This window comes from Lepidochelys kempii, chromosome 16 (assembly GCF_965140285.1).
Source record: "Lepidochelys kempii isolate rLepKem1 chromosome 16, rLepKem1.hap1, whole genome shotgun sequence".
In the NCBI taxonomy this organism is placed as follows: Eukaryota; Metazoa; Chordata; order Testudines; family Cheloniidae; genus Lepidochelys; species Lepidochelys kempii.
In genome coordinates, this window is record NC_136395.1 from 24,850,354 (window position 1) to 24,870,667 (window position 20,314).

Sequence of the window (20,314 nt, forward strand, 5' to 3'; positions counted from 1 at the left end):
ATGGCAAATCTTTTGGATAGTAAAAGATTACTACTAATGCAAAGTAAGTGTTGCAAAAATAAGGTTTCCTATCTTGCAGTTGTAAACACTTTTGTCTCTTTAACATGCACTTGCTATTACACCAGAGACATTAGACCACTACTTTGTATTACACTCCATTTCTTTTTAAGGAGAAATGTCACCATCAAGATGGACCAAGAACAGAGCACTAGAAAGTTTCTTCATGGCTGATTACACAAGAAATCAGAAACACATATGCTACACCCATTTCTTACAGAAACTGACAGTTCATGCTTAAGGTAAAAGCAAACACTGCTATTAACAGATGTCCCTTAATTCTGTATACTTTATAAAGTTCCATTAAATATAGTGCAATCAATACTAAAGTCAGTGAACTAATATTCATGTCAGTATAGTAAAAGTAACTCAGGAGTTAATGAACGATTTTCACTATGCTATGGACCAGATTTTAAACTGCCCAGCAACTGCCTGAAAAAGAACAAGTCCTCAAAGACATTCAGTGAACATCATTGCATATTTAGAGGATAGAATCTGACCCTTAATGAGGTAACAGTTAGACCTAATCTACATATGCTATTTAAAAGCCCCTCTCCCCCCCAAAAAAACTGGTTTGCTAAGCCAGTTGTTATTATAGCAGCTGCTTACCAGTTGCTCCAGTTCAGGTAGCAGGCAGTTTCTTGTCATAAACCTCATTTTCAGCTTCCCTAAAACTAAAGAAACTTCCATGCAATTTCACAGGCAGCATCTTGTTGTTAGATTTTGGGGAGGAGAAAATTTGGTGGAAATCAAGACATGAATTTCACAAGTTTAATTTTTTTCTTATTTCAGCATTTTCCTGAAGTTTCTTTGCCATCCCATATCTGACAAGTGAAGACACTGTACTTATACAAGTGCATTTTCATAATTTTAAATCTCCACTAGGTGTTGGGAAAGGCAATTTGTGTGTTCCCTCTGCAAGCAGGCAAGGGAATCTGATCTATTCTGTCTATTCAGTGACAGTGTAGAATAACGATAGTATGGTATGAGTGACCAGAGCGCAGCCTGAGTATATGGTCCCTATGACCACATAAAATTCAGCCGCTGCCCAAAGGGAAAAAGGTGCTTTAATCTGGGACCTAAGAGGAAGCAAAAGGCTTAAAAAAATAACCCCCTGGTCAGATGCCACAGCAAGATGAAACTGCCTCCTATTTTGAATAACTATCCTGCTCAGACACCTTGTTCACCTTCACCAGACCTGAAGAGATCTGTGAAGCTCAAAAGCTTATCCCTTCCACCTACAAGAGTTGGTCCAATAAAAGATATTACCTCAACTACCTTGTCTCTCTCTTTATGGTATATCATGTCATTTAAACTACCTGATAACCAGAGTTCCTAGTTTTCCATGATAAAAAAACAAAATTCTCCAATAAAAAACATAAAAATCCAAGTTTTTCCACAATTAAAATGAAATGCTGAACTTTAGTTTCCCTATCCACAGTATATATATATTTTATTGATATATTTACAATTTTCAAGATGACACCCTAAGCCCCACCCATTCTCTGAATTTTTGATTATCTGACCTGGCCCCGGTCCCAATTAGATCAGATAACTGGGGTTCCACTGTAGATGTTTTTATTTTTTCACAAAATGTAAAAACTAAAGATTCTCTGTAAAAACACAAATTCTGCATTTTTCCACGTTCTTCTGCGGCAAATGGATTTCTAGGATCCCTGCCGATGACTGAATATTTTTGGTATTCAGATAAACAAAAAAAACTAGAAGGGCTTGTTTTAAAATAGCACACTTGGCATGTATGTCCTGGATAAGGTTGATGGTGGGGATGGGCGTGTTAATCAAAATCTATTCCAATCCAGTCTTTAACTTGGGGATTACGCATATTTTAATGAAATGCTGTCCCTGATCGTTCTCAGATAAGGACCACTCCCTTCAGTCACACAATAGTTGGCATTCTAAGGCTATGGCTACACTACACTGCGTCGCTGGAGCGCTGTTAGGGCAGATGCTCAGCTTTACTCCAGCCCCTGCAAGTGGCGGTCGCGCTGTCAGTGGGAGAAGCTCTCCTGCCTACACAGCGCTATCCACACCGGTGCTTAGGTTAGTGTAACTTAGGTCACTCAGGGAGTGTCTTATTCCCACCTCTGAGTAACATAATTTATACCGACATAGCCTAAAGTGTCACCACTATTCCTCATTCAACCCCCTCTTCTACCTGAAATGTTGTGTTTGTCACACATTAAAATTTGTTCACATTTCTGGGGCATACATGGTAAGAAATGAAGTGTTTCTATCACTTTAAGGGAGGACCAATCCTTTTATTGTGATAAAGTTCCTACAGCAGAAACTTAAGATCACAAACACCTCCAGCTAATCTACGAAATGTTTAACATCTTTGTCTTTCTATCTGAGCTTTAGGCTCATAAATTTCAGTCACTCATGCAGAGGTAACAGAATCTGAGAGAGAAAGCAAAATTTTATAAGTATACCATTCAAAACAGGCACAGATCATCTTTGATGAACTAGAGAAAAGACATGGTCTCACTTGAATATATCTAACCCTCTTTACTATAGTGGGTTGCAAACCTATACAAATTTATTATGAGGACTTGTTTGGGCAGAATGAATTATGACTGACTGTAAGTGGTATAGCCAAATGCCTTATGAGTCACTATTTTGGTTGAAAAGCCATTACTAAGAAAAATGGAAAAGAGGTCAGAGGGAGAAGCAAGGCAGACTAAATGAAAAATACTGACTGAATTAATGGTTGGAGGAGAAAGGATATTTGTTTATTGTCTCCATCAATAAAGATTAAGCAAAGCCAAAGTGATTGCGACTGTGGGATAAAGGGCTGGAAGAAGAATGCTGAAAATACAATGTACTTGTTCAAGAGGAGAACAATAGAGTGCGCATAGTTCCGTTTCTGGAACAGAATACATAATACTGAGCAATCTGGGGAATCAGATGCTCAAAACAGGACAAACATATGAGAAATAAATTTAGTCCTGTGGATTACATTTACAATCAGCTAAGTTTATCAGTTAATTTTAATATTTATCAGACTTTCAGAAGCACTCATTACAATAATATGTGGATAAGTCTTGTATAAACTTTAACTCTACAGCTGACAAATTAAATGGTAGAACACTGCTGTTCTGCACTTTACCTACAAAAAGACTGGAGAGAAGCTGCAGGTGGACACTCAACAGGTACATCTACATATCAGTGTAACTAGGAGCAATTCTATCAGGTTATAATTTCACACCATTGGTTTTGTTCCTATTTTGTAGTGTGCACATAAGAAGATGATTTGAGCTTTTATGTAAGGGAAGATTGACTTTCTGCTACAAGATTTAAAAAATAAAAGGCTAAAATACAATATATTCTGTTTCCATAATGTTTTAAGTATATACATATCAAATAATAGGAAACAGGAGCAGGGATGTATTTAAAAATACTGTATGAAATTCATCTTGGTTTACAAACTCTGTTGTCCAGTGCCATGAGTCAAACCTAATGATGATGAAAGAAGTTTCCAGCATCCACTGAGGAGACAGTTTTCTTTTTCCCCCAATCAACTTCACATGATGGATCTGTGAATTGGTGTTTGTAATCTATCACTGCACGTATAATATATGGGCTGAAATCCTGGCTCTGCAGACAGTCAATCCAAAACTCCCACTGATTTCAGCAGTGCTACAATTTCACCTACAGACCCCATCACTGCAGTGCCAGAAAGTCCATGTGGTTCAACATGAACACGACAGGATTTTGTTCATACTTTAAGATGAGTGCATCATCTACTTCCCATTGCAAAAAATCAGATTCTGAATCTGCAAATACTGAAAAGTTTTTCTAATTAGTGTTATCATACATACTAATTAGAATACAACTACAGCCATGATTATATTACAGTGTTGCTAAATATAAAAGCAGACACTGAAACTGTTGGCAGTCATAACAAATCTATGCAATGCAATGTTACCTTAAAGAAATGCACAGAATAAGAGTTAATGAAGAAATACTTCTCAGTTTTCAATTTATAAGTAACTCACACAAAAAACTGAGGAAAAGTAAAGTTATCAGAAGTGTTCAGTCCTATTCTACCTAATAGGACACTACGCAATGTCATTACTTGATAATTAATGCTACCTACAACTGTCTAACAATACAATACACAAGCACAAGGCAAAAAAGTTAGACTGCAGAAAACAACTGATTCTAATATTATATACACACATTATTAGAGTAAGTAATATCCAAGTTCTTCATGGCAGGGAATGTGTCTGTCTTTGTGTTGTAGGGCATTCTGAATATTATAAATGAACAGGAGAGTCAGATTTACTCTGGACCAATTCTCCAGAAAATAGTTTTTGGGGTTACAAATGTCCAGTTCTGTTTGGTGTAGTGGACTGGATTGTATCCCTCAGATCTATACCGGGAGGGCCTCCTCCACGCAAAGTTCTCTCCCTCCCACATGGAAGAGGCGGCAGCTACCTTCATGGAGCTATGGGATCATCTGTGGGATGAAGGGGAGGAGGGCATCAGGGAGAAGCTGGCATATCAAAGACAGCAATGAAGCGGGGAAGATGTGCCATGTAACATTCCCTCCCCCCTCAAACTCTGTAGGACTCCAGATGAAAAGATAATGCATTCCCAGACCTTATTACAACTCTGTGCCCCCAACCACACTATAGAGATCCTTGGGGAAGTGGCCAGCTACAAGAGACCTAACAGCACAGCTCCGTGGAGCCTTGAAGCCACTGCAGGTGAGAAGTCTTTAGAGTCTGAGAACTGTTTAACATTTTGCAATTGGGGAATATTTCTGAAATATTTCAGTGTTTCTCATGTGAAGTTTTAAATATTATCTTTATTCTGTCCCCTATACAAACCTTTCAAGGAATTTCCTATCCTTTTCAGGTTTAGTTATTTTAAAAAGCCAAAGACAGTTATTTTGCTAAACTGTTTAACATTGTCATTTTGCTATTAGTACAAAATGTTCTTTATCCTGATTTCAAGCTCACCTGTATCTGAATTTACTTTTACAACATAACAGAGGATTTGCCATATCAGATGAGATTTCTGGTCCATCAAGGCCCCATTTTCTATCAGTGGTGGTGACCTATATTTAACATTTCTTTGGGGAGGAAAACAAAATGCTCCAGGCAATTGTTTCCTTCTTGCCCCTTACCATGATCAATTTAACTCATGAAGCACGAAATCCAATTACCCTATTTTAGCATGCATAACTACAGACGGTATTAATGGTCACAAAATTACCAAGTCCTTTTAAAATCCAGCCACGTGATCTGACATATAATTGTACAATACAAGAAACGTCAAGGCAGCAGCCAGAAGAGTCCAAATGGAAGGTAACCTTTGCTACTGAGCCCGCTGCTGCACAAGCGCCATCCCTGGACTGGATTACAGAACGACTGGGGGGAAATGGGGTGGTCGAGACAGCTACTGGAGCACAGCAAGAGACTCTGGAGCAGGGCTTAGGGAGCACTGCGGGCCTAGCAGAGATCCGGGGGCTGACCGAGGAATGCGGGAGCGGGCAGGTGGAGTTTTGAGAGAAGGAAAGAGGCCGGGCGAAGGGTGCCGCGCAGAGAGGAGTCCCGGGGGCTCGGAGGGGCCCACCAGGGCTATGGGGGAGCACAGAGCTCGGGGAAGGAGCACGACTGGAGATCGGGGGCGCGGGGAGAAAGAGCCGCTAGGGAGCCCGGGCCCTGGGGTGCGGTGCCCCGCCAAGGGCCAGCCAGGCAGGTCTGCGGGGAGGAGGCGCTGGGGAAGGCCCGGGGAGTGGGAGCGGGTCCCTTACCTCTTTCCAGCGGAGCTGCCGCAAGCTGATCTTCAGCGCCTCCAGCGAGGTCTTGGCCTTGGAGCTGTCCACGGTGACATGGGCCCGCCGAGCGGGCCGGCCCCCCTCCTCCCCGGCACGGCGGGTCGAGCCCCGCTTGCCCCGGCTCCCCTTCCCGGCACCGCACCGCTTGGCCTGACCCTTCGAGCCCGGGCCGCCGGGCCGGCTGCCCTGAGCAACCGGGGGGACCCCTTCGGCCTCCTGCTGGGGCGCCGGGGCGGCCTCGCTCGGCTCCGGCTCCTCGGCGGGGGGGGCCGGGGACGCTGGCGGCTCCTGGGCCGGGGAGCAACTCTCGGGCTCGATCCCGGGCGGCCCCATTACCAGGCGGCACCACGCCCCGGGGCCCCTCCAGCCGCTGTCATCGCCGCGTCCCTCCGGGCGGCGCCGGTTGCCATGATCGCTCAGAGGGTTGGCAACGGCCGAGACGGGGAGCGCAAAGGGCCAATCAACATCAAAGGCAATCTCGCCTCCCAGCCCCCCCTCCCCTGGGGAAATCATAGATACGAGGGGCGGGGCGTCTCCCCGTGGCTGTGGTCACGTGACTGTGGGTCAGTCCGCCATCTTTGCAATGGGCAGAAAGCTGTTCACCTCGAGGGCTGAAGCTATGATGGAGGCCATTTTGGAAGTAGGAGGCAAGCTCTGAGATAATAGACCTGAAGCTATCGAGGTAGCCATCTTGGAAGTGGGAAAAAAGAAAAGGACTGCAGCTCCCCCGCCCCCCCTTGACCTGGGTGCCAAACCCTAAGGAATCCCTCCTGTGGGGAATGTGTTTTGGGGATAGGGGAAGAAGGGCGAATTGCTTGAACCACAATAACAGTGGGATATGTAATGTACTGTAATGTATGTAAGCTTCTTAAGGGGCAAGCTGCTCTTGCTTACAGCTTGGAATCCCCACGTGTTCCAGTCACAGGCTAAAAATCCCTTTAGCCTGGGTCCAGCCATTCTCCCAGTTCAGGCTTTGTTCCTCAGGTGCTTCCAGGCGTCTTCTTGTGTGGGGAGCAAAGAACACCTGATGATGTCACTGCCTTATATAGCTTTTGCATATGGCAGGACCCCTTTGTTTCCAAGCTTGGTTCCCAGACCAGTCTGTGGAAAAACAGTGACATCCCAAGATGGAGTCTAGAGACATGTGGTCTCGTCACATGTCCTTGCAGAGTCATAGCACCCATTACTGGAGGCTGTCTGTAATGTTCTCAGGAAGGCTCCCCAGGTAGGAGATAAGCTTCTCCTAAGGGCCCGTTCCCCACTCACTGTCTGGAATGAAAGCAACTTGCCTAGTGGGTATTCCAGAGGTGTAACTACATTTGAAATGCAGAGACATAGTCAATATTAATAACTTCAGATACAAAAAAAATGATACATGCATGCAAGTAGGATAATCATATTCAGTAAATCATAACCTTTTCAGTGACATGTCACATGACTTATCTTGCATAAAATACATCATAACTATGTCATAATCATATCATAATAATATGACTGAAGAATACGGGCTGCAGTGTCACAGAAGGCTTTCGTGGGAGGACTTACTGTGGGCAATGTTCGGCATGGTGTGCAGGGATTGAGGCCTGCAAATTAATCCTTTTACGATTAGCAGGGAGCAAATGCATCCTCCCCCTAGCAAATGTTGTAGAAGTTACCCTGTGTAGGGATCTTTGTCTCTCTCCTTTGCAGTGAACAGTTTCAGTGAAGGGAGGAATGACTTCCCCACAAAAATCCCAGGCCAGCCAAGGAAAATTCACCCTTAGACGAGGATTATCAAATCTCTGTCTTTAGTTTCAGGATACATTTTAAAAATCTAGTACAGCCCAGCAGATGTACAGTCTGACCTCCTCCTTTCCCAACCCTCCTGCCCAGTCTGGCTTTTACAGCTGGGCTATGTGGAATAGGAGAGGTAGATGGGAAGAGTAAAGTGGTGTGATTTCTTATTAGCCACTCTAGTTTGGGCTTGACAAGATTCATCACAGGCACAGTTCCACTAGTCCAAAGCCAGTACAATGTTCTGCAGCAGTGCCTTAGGCTCTTCATCTTCATGGTGGATTTCCTTTCCCTTTCTCTGAAATGACTCGTCCTGAGATTAGAAGTGTGCACTGGAATAATAACATCTCCTTGGAGTCAGACATGTCCTTTGTTTGCCTAAAAATAATAATTCAAAAAGGTGCAAAATTAGAGAGCAACACAGGAAGCCGCCATCCCTGTGTTTGCAGAATGACAGTTTCCTACATTAACCCTGTACTACAACAGAACTGGGTGTTCAGGAATCTTGATCTTGGAGGGCACTTGTGTTCCTAAACCCTTTATATCTCCTCCAAAATACACACACTCCAAAATCAGCCTGATCTTTCTTAGTAACGTTCATATTAATTGTTGCTGAAAAGGAATTGCTGGACTTGGCTTTCTTGAAGGATGGCCTGGTAGCATAATAAACAACAATAAAATAAATAATAGTAATAATAATAATAATAATAATAATAATAAAATAAAGGCTGTTCACAGTCTAACGTAAAATGGGTTGGATATAATCTAGTCCAGGACCTAAAATCATCCCCAAAATCACCATCATTAATTGGCCCCCTTATTCACAGGGTCAACAGAGGGATGATGCACTGAATGGGCTTCAGAGAATGAACTTGCCAGCAGAGGGAAGACCCTTTGGCAAAGCAATGTGGGGAAATTTACAGGCTCATGGCTTGGCTGTACCTGTTCTGTCGTTAGAGAACAACCATTTCCAGCTTTGCCAAACTGATGTCTTTCATCAGAAAATACTTGAATCATTTACTGTAAGATTGATATAAACAAGGACAGAACTTAAGCAGGTCCAAGTTCAAAGTTTCAGAGTAACAACAGTGTTAGTCTGTATTCGCAAAAAGAAAAGGAGTACTTGTGGCACCTTAGAGACTAACCAATTTATTTGAGCATGAGTTTTCGTGAGCTACAGCTCGTGTGAATCTAGTTTGTAAGAAAATTGGTTAATGAAGCTACTAATCCAACATACCTAATTTAGCTGATACAGCGCTGGCCAATACGGCCCTTTGTCATCTTGAGACTAGAGGACTGTAATGCTTTGCATACTGAGACCACTTGGAAACTGAAGCTAATACAGAACACAGCAATACTCTTATTAAAGTGAGTTTCATTACACCAGTGCTCTGGGATCTGCACTGATTGCCAGTAAGTTTATAGATGAGATTCAAGACACTGAACTCCCCAACCAAAAGAATTCCCCAAGTTATTTAATGGATCAAATGGATAGCATGAAAATAATAGACATTTTTCAGTGAAAACAATTACTCTTATAGATATATAAAATAAGCGCTATAATACTTTGTTTTATGCGCAATTAAATCAAATATATCAAAATATTAATTCAGGAAAGACAATGAATCTGAAAACTCCTGAGGGAACCTGAAGAATAGTTTTTAAAATAGCAGAAGTATGTCTTCTTTTTGGGATTAGTAAAGTTAAATGGAAAACAAAAAGTCTTGGATGACATGTTTTCACTTTGCCTGTAGGTGACACTGCAATCTGCTGTGAAATTTATTTGTTACTCCAGAAAGTGCACCACAGTATTCTGTTACAAAAAATTAAAATATTCTGTGTGAGGAAGAAGGATCTCCAGAACTAATTAGAATTCAGGACAAGATGGTAGCTCAGACCATGCTATCAGTCACTGGAGTCATGTTATTTATATGGCAAAGGGGACAGGGCTGAATGGGAGGTGAGGAGGAATCACTTTAATAAAAAAAATATTTTTTTTAAAAGGGAGATCTAGACAATGGTGGGAAGTAGAAAGGAAAAGCACTGTCAGGAAAATTAAGATACCATCTTTGGATTCTAAGTACAGAAGATAGGAATCCAGGAGTTACCAGAGTAGGTCAGATTTTAGGAACAAGACTGTGTCTAAAGACTGGTATCCCATCTTCATCCACCACCTCCTGTTTCACAGAAAAGGGGGAAATAGAAAACAATGTACCTGACTTATTGTATGCTTCTGCTGAAGTAGGAACAGGGGTGACCCTTTCCCACAGGTGGTCAGCAACTCAGCGCACATCACAAAGCATGAAGTTTAATCAACCTGATGACATCTTATTACAGCAGCCTCCATAGCCTCACCTGAGATCATAAAATTAGCCCCATCTTTTTAAAATCCAAGTGCAGTATCTATCCTTCTGACATCCACTCCCTGCAGGGCACTGAGAGATTAATTAGGGAAAGACTCTACCTAAGAAAGTGTCAGTCATCACCAGATGGCTATTAAATGTAGTGCCTTGGCTGCTTGATAGCTGTACAGATTCTTAATGAAAAACTCTGGAGATTCCCTGAGAGCATGACTTTTATGCTAAAGCACTGAGGACGACTCTATTCAGTGTTGCACCAAGAGCAAACGGTGACTCAGGTAGGTACAGTCTCTCCAGATGTTGTTCCTTATGCATGTGTCCTTTTAAGGTTAATGATTGGCTCTTCATATCAGGAAGAATCTTTGTAGAGTGTGAATGTAAAACTGCTGATTTCACAGACCCGGAAGCTGAAGTCTTCTATCTATCAGATACAGCACAGAACATGGTAATGTCCCACACTAACCAGCATATATCTAAGCCTTTTCTGAAGGGACCACCTCTGGGAGGAAAAGAGGAGTCTCTTTTCTCATTGCTCATTCAGTCTTTGGCGTCTCTGTTAAGACTGCCTAAAAGGGTGCCAATTCTAGTGGTGACTTTAGTGACGACAGCTGTCCACCAACGCCTCTCACACAACAATTATGATTCACCAACTCATGTCACACAGATCACCAAACAGCCACCAGATGGTAGCAACTGCTGGTGACTGCCTGCTAGGGTGGGATTTAAACTGGTGACCTAAAAGTGAAAGGCTCCTTATCCTATTATCAGCCTTCTGAGCCATTTAGCCCCCTGGCATAACACTTTGAAATGTATGTTAGAGCTTTTTCCATCACAGATGTCAGAAATGCTAAAGGAAAACCATGGATTTAGCTGACATGGGCCAGAACATTGACTAGCTTTTTGAGCACTGGAAATGTCCTGAAGATGCCAAATAAAATGACTGCATAGGAGTATTTTTATATACAATTTTGATAGAGCCATATTTCTAAAAGGTTAATAATTCACTACCTACTTCTACCCAGTCATACACCAGATACCTGGTTTGCTTTATGCTACAGGCATAAAAGCTTCATTTCCTGTTGAGATAAATGGGGATGGTATGTACTGTACGGCGTGAAGTCAGACTGTATGTAGTATTCCTGTACTGCAAGGTAAGGGAGTAAAGTATAGGTTGAGTAGTAATGAGGTAGCAATGGCACAGCAGAAGGAGCAGGTATCATGCTGTATATTGCAGGTTAGACCTAGTGGCAGGGGACAAACAAGCATGAATTTTTAAATTCTCTCTTGTAAGGTCAAGGGAAATTGAAAGTTACTGTGTGCTGCTAAACACAGATTTATATCCTAGAGAGCCCCTCATCCAGAGATTTGCTCAAGCAATCCTTGTGTAATAAAGCTCAGACACATATTCCCGGTAGGAGCTATATACAGAACTATGCTGGGAAAAAATATTTATGAAGAGTGTCTACCTGAAGAAACTCTTACATCTAGCAGTAGCCATGTCAGCTTTGGTGGGCCTGACAATACAGGGGGCCACCATGATACCACAAATCAGATGAGGTCTGACATTCTGTCATCTGAGGGCACAGTGGTGCTCTCATACACATTAGCCAATACATTATCCAGTCCCAGTAATGTACCTGATAATGGAGTAATCTGGCCAGTAAGAGACCTGGATTTGAGTCCTACTTTAATGGCCTTTGTAACTGTATTACTGTAAGACAGGGCTAACAAATCACACAGATGGCAGACTCACCCCCCAGGGAGATAGCAGGCTGGCTGTGAGTTCAGATTGCCCTGTACTCTACCTGTCTCCTAGCCAAAAGCCTTGCTCATCCCTGTGCTGATTCATACTTTATTGGGTCATCTACAGCATGGTATATTACATGTGTGTACATGCCTTCCCAAAAGGTGTGTATATAACAACTGCTCAGTACTGGATCGATATCAGGTCTACTCCTGTGGGATCACATTGCCATTGAATGGCTGCAGCCCACTAAAGGGAGAAGCCTTAATACTACTATATAAGCACAAACATTATTTCACTGACTAATGCTAAATGTCTACTTTTGATCTGTAAACATCTGAGAACCTGATTCTATGAGTTATGATCGTGCAGTCAGGAAACTGACGTGTACCATATGACCTCCAAATCAAAACAACACATTAGGAATATCAACAGCATTGCAAGCTCCAAGCATGCAAAACTCATGAGTCAGGCTTCAAAAAGTATCAGGAGATTATCTTAAAATTCATAGGAATTTTGTGAATAATAAATTTGGGGATCTTTTTATTTGTCCTCTGATTTCTAAGTCTTTACAAAAAGAAAAGGAGTACTTGTGGCACCTTAGAGAATTTGTTAGTCTCTAAGGTGCCACAAGTACTCCTTTTCTTTTTGCGAATACAGACTAACACAGCTGCTACTCTGAAACAAGTCTTTACAGTGAATTTGGGTCACAGTTTCATGCTTTTCCCTGTAGCCATGAAAACTAGCAACTTACATGAAAGCTGAGATTCTCATGTAATCACAGGACTCCAGAATCTGGTTATTTAGATCAACATCAAATATCATGAGACTTGTGATATAAAAAAAAAGTCACAACTTTTGTACCAACACCAACACCAAACTGGTCTCCTGCAAGCTGCAGAACAAGAATTATTTGCAGATATTATTCAGCCAATCATTTTGAATACAAAATAAATTTGAGAAAACCTATGATGCATTCATGGACAATTCACAAACAGACACAAGGAAAAGTTAATCAAATAAAGTTATCCATAGGAACTATCCACTCTGCTCTATAGTAAGCGGTTCCTTCTGTAACCCTGGTGGGAGGGTTTTTGTTGTTGTTTTTTTTTTTATAATTGTGCCTTTACTGGTCAACAGGAAAACAATGTTTTAAAACTGAAAAAATCAGGAGAAAACATGTCTGGTAAACACAGTCTCTCTTTGGGAAATGTCTCTGTTGTAATTATACTTCCCAGGCTGGGTTTAAATTGGTTTACATAAGCATATGCTCACAATGTTTATGTTAGACCACTGAAGATTTGTGGTTGGCCTACAAATGCAAACAAAACAATGGCTGCATACTTTGGAAAAAATGTTCATGATAGAAGATGATGAAAATATGCATAATAGTAGATGACATTTCTCATTCCTGAATCCTCTTGTACACAACTTAGGAACTGGCCATGCATAAAAGAGGCTTGCAGTTGTAATGGAGAGATTTTCTGGCTACACTACAAATCTGAACCTTCAAGACATTAGGCTTCTGTTTCTCCCCGAACACCACAAATCTGTATAAACCATCTAACCAAACAGAACTGCCACCAGCCGAGCAGATATGTGACACTGAGAGAGAGGGACTGACAGTGATGAAACAATGACAGTGCTACCCAGCCTGATCCACATGTCACTTCCTGATTTGGTTCATGTGGCAGCTCAAGAGCCTCACTGCAAGATTTTGCCCTATTTTCATCTAAACCCCACTGCAGCTGAGGGTAATACCAGCTAATTTCAATCAATATTACCTTATTTATCTAACCTGCTCCTTTGGGTTTAATCAAACATTAGCATTTACAGACATGTGAGGGTGTCTCCAGGTATTTTTGGCTAACCAGGATTCTAGTGTATCACCTTACTGTCCTGAATAACAAAGAAGGGAGCTACCTGATTTGCAACGCACAAGAGGAGTCCAGGGTCAAATTCTTCAGCCAACTGTGAACTAATTCATCCATCTTTATTTTATGCAGAAAAGCTCAGCTTGGGTTGAGCACATGGTTAATGTTCCTGCTTTGTTACCAATTTTCTGTGTTAAATTAAAACACAAGGTCAGTTTTTTTTTAATCAAGGTCGGACACTGCCTTAGTCAGGAATAGAAACACAGCCTGCTCCTTTGTTTCCAAGTTTGCTCTAGCTACGAGAAAGCATCAGCTCCTCGGGCAATGGAGAAGTGGAGCATGTATGGGGGTCTTCTGGCTTTACAGTGAAACCCATGGCGGCATGTCAAGACACAAGAGAATTCCTGAGATGTGTGAAGAGCTGGTTCGTAATGCCAGTTCATGTTCCTTTTTCATTTGTGTCCCGATTCTGTGAGCCCTGCTTGCAGACATCAAGTGAAAGTGACAGATTTTTCTGTCTTAACAACAATGCTTATTTCTGATCCTCTGTGTTTGAGGGTAAAGTAAGTGATTAGTTGGAAAAAAAAACAAAAACCCTCACCATGAAGTACTGAATGTCTCAAGCTTTGGAAATACAATCAGGACTTGCATTTTATTTATATTGTTAAACATGCAATCTTAAAATGTTAAGCCCATTATGATGGTGTCCTCTCTCCCCTCCCCGACATTCTTCAGCTCATCTTGCTTTGCAGTGGGAAGGCAGGCAGGCTTTTGGAATTGGTTCTGGGCTTGTTATACAAAAAAAATCCACCCCAACATTTAAATAAATATTAAAGTCCTGATCCAAAATCCATTGACGTCAATGAAAGACTCTGATTCAGGCCCCAGATGCTTCATTTTTATTTACCACTCTCCAGGAACGAAGCCAGAGAATTTGTTCCCCCCCACATGCATGTTTTAAATTTAGCAGCCTTCAAACACATGTCTCAAAGACACATCAAAACTACCGGATTTTGATCCCCAACTTCACATCTGTCCCAAATCCCCTCTTCATCTAAAATCCTCACCTCAACACCCACTGGCTCTCAATATCCTGAAAGTGAGAGAACACTCTCTGTTCTTAGAGTAACAGCCGTGTTAGTCTGTATTCGCAAAAAGAAAAGGAGTACTTGTGGCACCTTAGAGACTAACTCAAATAAATTGGTTAGTCTCTAAGGTGCCACAAGTCCTCCTTTTCTTTTTGTCTGTTCTTAGTAAACATACACAGCAAGACTCTGCTTTGCAAACAAACTCCCATCTCATAATTAGTGGTAAGTGAATTAACCTTTTAAATCTTATAAAGCTGTCTGCCAGAACGCTTGAGGACCTAGCTTTAAGACCTCACCTGCCCATGGTACTCTTGCTACCATACTAGCTGGTGTCGGAGGTACTGCTAAAAACTGGTGTGACAAAAAGTTAGAGGAGATCAAATACACTGAGCTGGGAGTAAAGTGCATAGGGCTTTCAGGTCTTGCAAGTAAGCTCTGGAAGTGATTCCTGTAATAAAGATTTTCACTAGCATTACCCTAGGTCTGGCTTGTTGTTTTTGCTAAGCCATGTCATTTATTGTTTTAATCAGCATAGCTCTGCAATGCAGAAACAAGTCATCCTTGCAAACATAAAAACGTTAACAGAAGAGGGGGAAATCTTGACATCAAAACCAGCTTTTTGGTCTGTTAAATGTGTGTAATCAGAGACTTCACTCAGGCCTGCTCTACACCTAAAACTTAGGTTGATCTAGCTACTTTCCTTAGGGGTGTGAAAAAAATTCATGCCCCTGAGAGATATAATTAAGCCAACGTAAGCCCAAGTGTAGACAGCACTAGGCTGACAGGAGAACTTTTCTGTCGACCTAGGTACTGCCTCTCGGAGAGGTGGATTTACTACAGCACCCCTTCGATCACTGTAGTAAGTGTCAATACTGCAGGAGTGGAGCTGCAGCAGTGCCTCTGTGCCGTTGTAGCGTGTCTAGTGTAGCCATACCTTCAGCTTAATAAAGTCACTGGGGTGTGTCTTCACTAGCAACGTTAAAGCGCTGCTGCGACAGCGCTTTCATGGGGCTGTGTAGTCGCGGCTCGCAGCACTGGGGCACTGTCTACCCTGCCACTTTACAACGCTGAAACTTGCAGTGCTCAGGGGTGTGTTTTTTCACACCCCTGAGTGAGAAAGTTGCAGTGCTGTAAAGTGGCAGTATAGACAAGGCCTAGAAATGACATGTCATGGGTGTTGTAATGATGCTCACTCTGTTTTAGGGCAACACCCTGATGGGCACGAATGGTGTCCCTAGCCTCTGTTTGCCAGAAGCTGGCAATGGGCGACAGGGGATGGATCATGTGATAATTCCCTGTTCTGTTCATTCCCTCTGGGGCACCTGGCATTGGCCACTGTCGGAAGACAGGATACTGGGCTAGATGGACCTTTGGTCTGACCCAGTAGGGCCGTTCTTATGTTCTTATGTACTGTTACTGTATAATGTCCCTTTAAACAAAAGCTCACTGTTGTTTTCTTTCTGATATTTACATATCAAATATTTGTAAACCTGTGAACACTTCCTAAATAAATAAATAGTTTTTTAAAAAGTCTTCCTTTAAAAGGTTGCAGTGTCCTTGTAAGGTGTGAGAGGTAAACACCTTGTCCCAATCGTTAGGCTGGCTGGGATCTGGAAGAAACACTTTTAAAGCTGGTGGGTGTGGCAGCTGCCTTCCATTCCGGCTAGAGGAGGAAACAATTAAATAAGCCTTTGTTTAGAGATAGCTGAAACAGCAGCAGCCACCACCCAAAACACAGGCCACATGAAAAGCCTCAGGAATCTGAGCTGGGAGGGGAGAGCGGGGGGGGGGGGGGCTTCACTGTGGGCTTTTTAACCAGCATGTTGTCTAACTTGGCCCATTGGGTTCCCGGGGCAGTCACCACTGGAAGACTTGAACACAACTTCCTCTGCCAGCAGCGTAGGGGCTGAATTATTGCACCTGTCCCACTATGCTCAGCACAGCTCCTTGCAGCAAGTGTCTAATGTCTATGGTTTATAATGACTACAGTTTGGAATGACACCTCCTACTGCTTCCCACTGAGACTGGGAGCGGAGGTTGTGACATAGTGGCTAGCATTGTGTAGAGCAGGGACAATCCAAGTGGTAGTGGGAAACTTGAGCACCATGGATAGCAATTGTGACTAGAAATGTGGGGTGAAATCCTGTCGCCAGTGAAGTCAATGGGAGTTTTGCCACTTACTTAAATGAAGCCAGGATTTTACCCATGGTGTGTTACAGGCATGCTGGGTTAGTACACTAACTGGTTAGTGTAGACAATGCCTAGGTGTACTGCCTCCCATTCAGCGAGCGTGAGTCAAAGGAGTCTTTCCCACGTGAGCTCCAAGAAACGCTTTGAGGCTCACATATACCAAACAGCAGCAGCAGTGCTAGCAAGCAGTTTTAAATGAGAGGTTGAGATAGTGGCCATTCTCTTCTGTTTTAAGGAAACCAAACAATTCACCTTACCCCATTAGTTCAGCGACACTCACAAGAAGGTAATCTAGGTTATTGATTCAGGCTGGGTGGATTTTATTTCCATATTTTATTAAATTAAGACTCCTGAAAATATAAAGAAAAAAGCACCAATCACCCTGAGCATTCAGCACACAAGTGAGCGTAAAAAGCTCTTGCCTAAAGAGAACTCATGAATCTGCAGGTGCAATGCAGAATCTGAAGAGTGGCACATTAGATAGAAAAAACAGATTTATTTAATTGCATATGTAAAATGAAACCTGTATTGGGGTACTCTGAACAAATGAAGGATTAGCATAAATCTGTGTACATTTAAATGGGAAATGTGATATTATATTATAGCCAGGGAAAAAAGAAGGAGCCTGGAGACAAGACAGACAGAAGAGCATAGCAAAGAAGAGGCTAACTGAAGGACCTGTCATTGCTGACTCAACCCTGAGTGATGCCCACAATATCAGGAAGATCTATCAGCAACCCTAGTATTCCTGAACCCTAGTATTCCTGGACTCCGACCAATGGTACATAGAAACAGTACTAGTTCTTCAGGCTGCCCCGCCCTTTATGATGAGGTTCTGTAATTGGCCAGAGTTTGTGGCTGCTGCCTTCCTCCCATTGACTCGTGCATGCTCAAACCTGCCAAGCCACTTGGGCCAATCACAGTCATGGGAGTGAGGCTTGGAGCAGCACAGACTCCACTGTGGCATAAAGTGTGCGTAACTGAATGGGAGGAGGTAGGTCCAGGCTGGCAGAGCGAAGGATTGTTGTCACAACTCTTGCAATAATATAGGTATCTGGGCAGAGGATCTGAGACCAGAATACCAACAATCACCACTTGGCAGTGCATATCCTTTGATTTATCAGTTAGCAGCCACAGATCAGTCACAAGGTTACAGTTCAGTAATGGGAACCCCACATCCTCTGTGGTTTTGGAACTAAATACCCTGTTATGATATCACTGATCAAGCTCCATATCTTGAATTCTGCTCATTAAAAAAAAACCTCTCTCTTGTTAAAATAGATATCACAGAGTACAGTGTGTGATCATATTTAAGCATGCATGGGGATATTATTTGTATGATAAAAGGTTATAGTCACTCACTTCATAAACAAAGGCCCAGATTAATTCCTGGTGCAGCTGTACTGAAATCAGTAGAGTTACCCCAAGGATAAGCATGTCTCTGACTTTTAGGCCCTATTCAACTTATACCTTTTAAACCAGATTTTGCAACTGGTTAGTGACAGGATTGCCTTAGAAAGTTGCACATTAAATGGCTCAGCTTTTCTGTCATCACCACAACCCTGCTTGTGCATCTGCTGTTTGCACAAGTTCATCCTGGGAAATTTGGACAGCTACTGCACAGCTACTCCACACTGTCTCAGCAAGGAATAGGCCACTACAGAGCAACATCAGCAAGCTGTGACACAATACACCATGGGATGCCCTACCGCAGAGACGGCTGGAAGGAAAGAGGACCAGCCAAACTGGTTGCACAAAGATGGCAAGGATGCTTCACTGCAAGAACCTGTAACTGGTTCAGCACCTGTGGGAATCAGCCACCTGACACTATGCCTCTGGCAGGGGGGGATACAGGGCTGTGGTTATTAACAGAGCCTTAACCATATTGTGAATTGATAGGAAACATGGTTAAAACCTGCCGTATCTGGTTACAACCTTGGCTAGAAGTTGTAGCGTGGACACGGCCTTCCACTGTATCATTTTTTGCACAGTTGTACACAGTAGGGAAAAAGGCACAAAATCAAACCAGAGTTAAAATAACAGATACACGGCTAAAAACAGAGAAAAGACAGACAAATCAGTTATAGCCGATATTCCATCCTTAACTCATCCTGCCATCCCTCTGAGCTGCAGTGCTAGAGACTAGGCAACATCACCCACTGTTTTAAGATGCCCTAAGAGAAATTGCCCCATGATGTAAACTTCATTTCCTCCATAAACAGCTAACAATTCCTTTTCAGGCTCCTTGTGTGCTTTTTCAGTCAGTTCCTTACTATTATTGTCAGCCCTGGGTTTGTATTTAAGGGGACGCTGTCAGGCCAGCATAACCCCCAGTGCGGAGTTTGTAAGACAAGATTCCATAAGGCTAAACTCCAACAGAAATGTCCCCAGGATTGGTTTCCCGGGTGGGCGCAGAAAGCCTGTTTCTAAAGGGGTGACATTTCCCACCGCCTCTGGCAGCAAGCTGCGCCCCGCGCTACAATGCAGGGAAAGGAGAAAGTGAAGCGGCTCCGAACTGACGCTAAACCAGAGTGAAGCCGATCGGCGCCGGCTCCATCCTGCCCGCTTGTGGCGGGGGAGGATGCGGGATGCCGGGCGGGCCAGGTCCCGACGAGCCCGTGCGTGGCGGGGACCCGCGAGGGGGAAGCAGATGCTATTGCCAGGTCTCTGCATGTGCCCTCTGGGGCGGGCTCAGTGAAGCACAAGGGGGCCGGCTGGGGAAATGGCCAGGCCAGGGGTGTGGGGCCGGGCTGCTGGGCAGGGCCCTGTGCCCCCGCCCCGGCCCGCGGTCACGGCAGGCCCCGAGGGAGGGGAGGGGGGACCAGAGGCAGGAGCCAGCTCCCCCCCCCCCCAGCAGCACCGCCCCCGCCCGTCACGTGAGGGAACTTGGGGCCAATGGGCGCGAGGCGCCGCGGGCAGCCGGGGGAATCTCGTTCAAAACGCGGCCGCCTGGCACCGGGGTGCGCGGCGCTGGCTCGGGGCCTCCGCCACCCTGCCGAGCCGAGCCGAGCCGGGCCGAGCCGAGCCGAGCCGAGCCAAGGGGGCGGCAGCGGGCGATGCGCGCGGGAAGATGCCGGTGAAGAACAGGTACAACCTGGTGGACGATGGCTGCGACTCGCGGGTCCCCCTGCACAACGAGGACGCCTTCCAGCACGGCATCCACTTCCAGGCCAAGGTGAGCCGCTCAGGCCGGCGCCTGCTGGGGAGCGGAGGGGGCTCCCCCGGCTGGGGGGGGCGGGGGACGGGACACCCCCCCCAGGGCCCCGGACAGTGCAGGGCAGCCGGGCCCCCTGCCCCGCCCGGGGACGGGGACGCTGCGGCCGGTGTCCGGGGCGCGTGTCACGGGGGCACGTCCAGCGCCAGCTAATCCCCTCGGGGCACAGGGGGGCCCCGGCGCCTGGCGGCGGCTGCCCGCGCACCGG

The 20,314-nt window shown here is 44.1% G+C and overlaps 2 protein-coding genes and 1 long non-coding RNA gene across 7 annotated transcripts in view; 1 reads left to right on the forward strand and 2 right to left on the reverse strand.

Moving 5' to 3' along the window:
• The window catches only part of TTLL11 (tubulin tyrosine ligase like 11), a 118,001-nt gene extending 111,648 nt beyond the window's left edge, over positions 1–6,353 (reverse strand). For all 4 annotated transcript variants that reach the window (XM_073314935.1, XM_073314937.2, XM_073314934.2 and 1 more), the window contains exon 1: positions 5,840–6,353. In XM_073314935.1, the coding sequence (XP_073171036.1) occupies positions 5,840–6,196 (357 nt within the window). In that variant the 5' untranslated portion in view covers positions 6,197–6,353. The remainder of the gene's footprint in view (positions 1–5,839) is intronic.
• Positions 6,354–12,601: 6,248 nt separating this feature from the next.
• Positions 12,602–17,356, reverse strand: LOC140899127 (uncharacterized). The gene is made up of 3 exons (XR_012155223.1): positions 17,150–17,356; positions 13,664–13,802; positions 12,602–12,635 (listed from the first exon to the last, which is right to left on the reverse strand). It is a non-coding gene; the product is annotated as an uncharacterized LOC140899127 (long non-coding RNA).
• A 2,270-nt stretch (positions 17,357–19,626) lies between these two features.
• The window catches only part of LOC140899126 (carboxyl-terminal PDZ ligand of neuronal nitric oxide synthase protein), a 61,071-nt gene continuing 60,383 nt past the window's right edge, over positions 19,627–20,314 (forward strand). Inside the window, exon 1 of one of the 2 annotated variants that reach the window (XM_073314013.2) lies at positions 19,627–20,067. In XM_073314013.2, coding sequence (XP_073170114.1) covers positions 19,963–20,067 — 105 coding nt within the window. In that variant the 5' untranslated portion in view covers positions 19,627–19,962. The remainder of the gene's footprint in view (positions 20,068–20,314) is intronic. The other variant, XM_073314012.2, reaches the window with a different exon arrangement.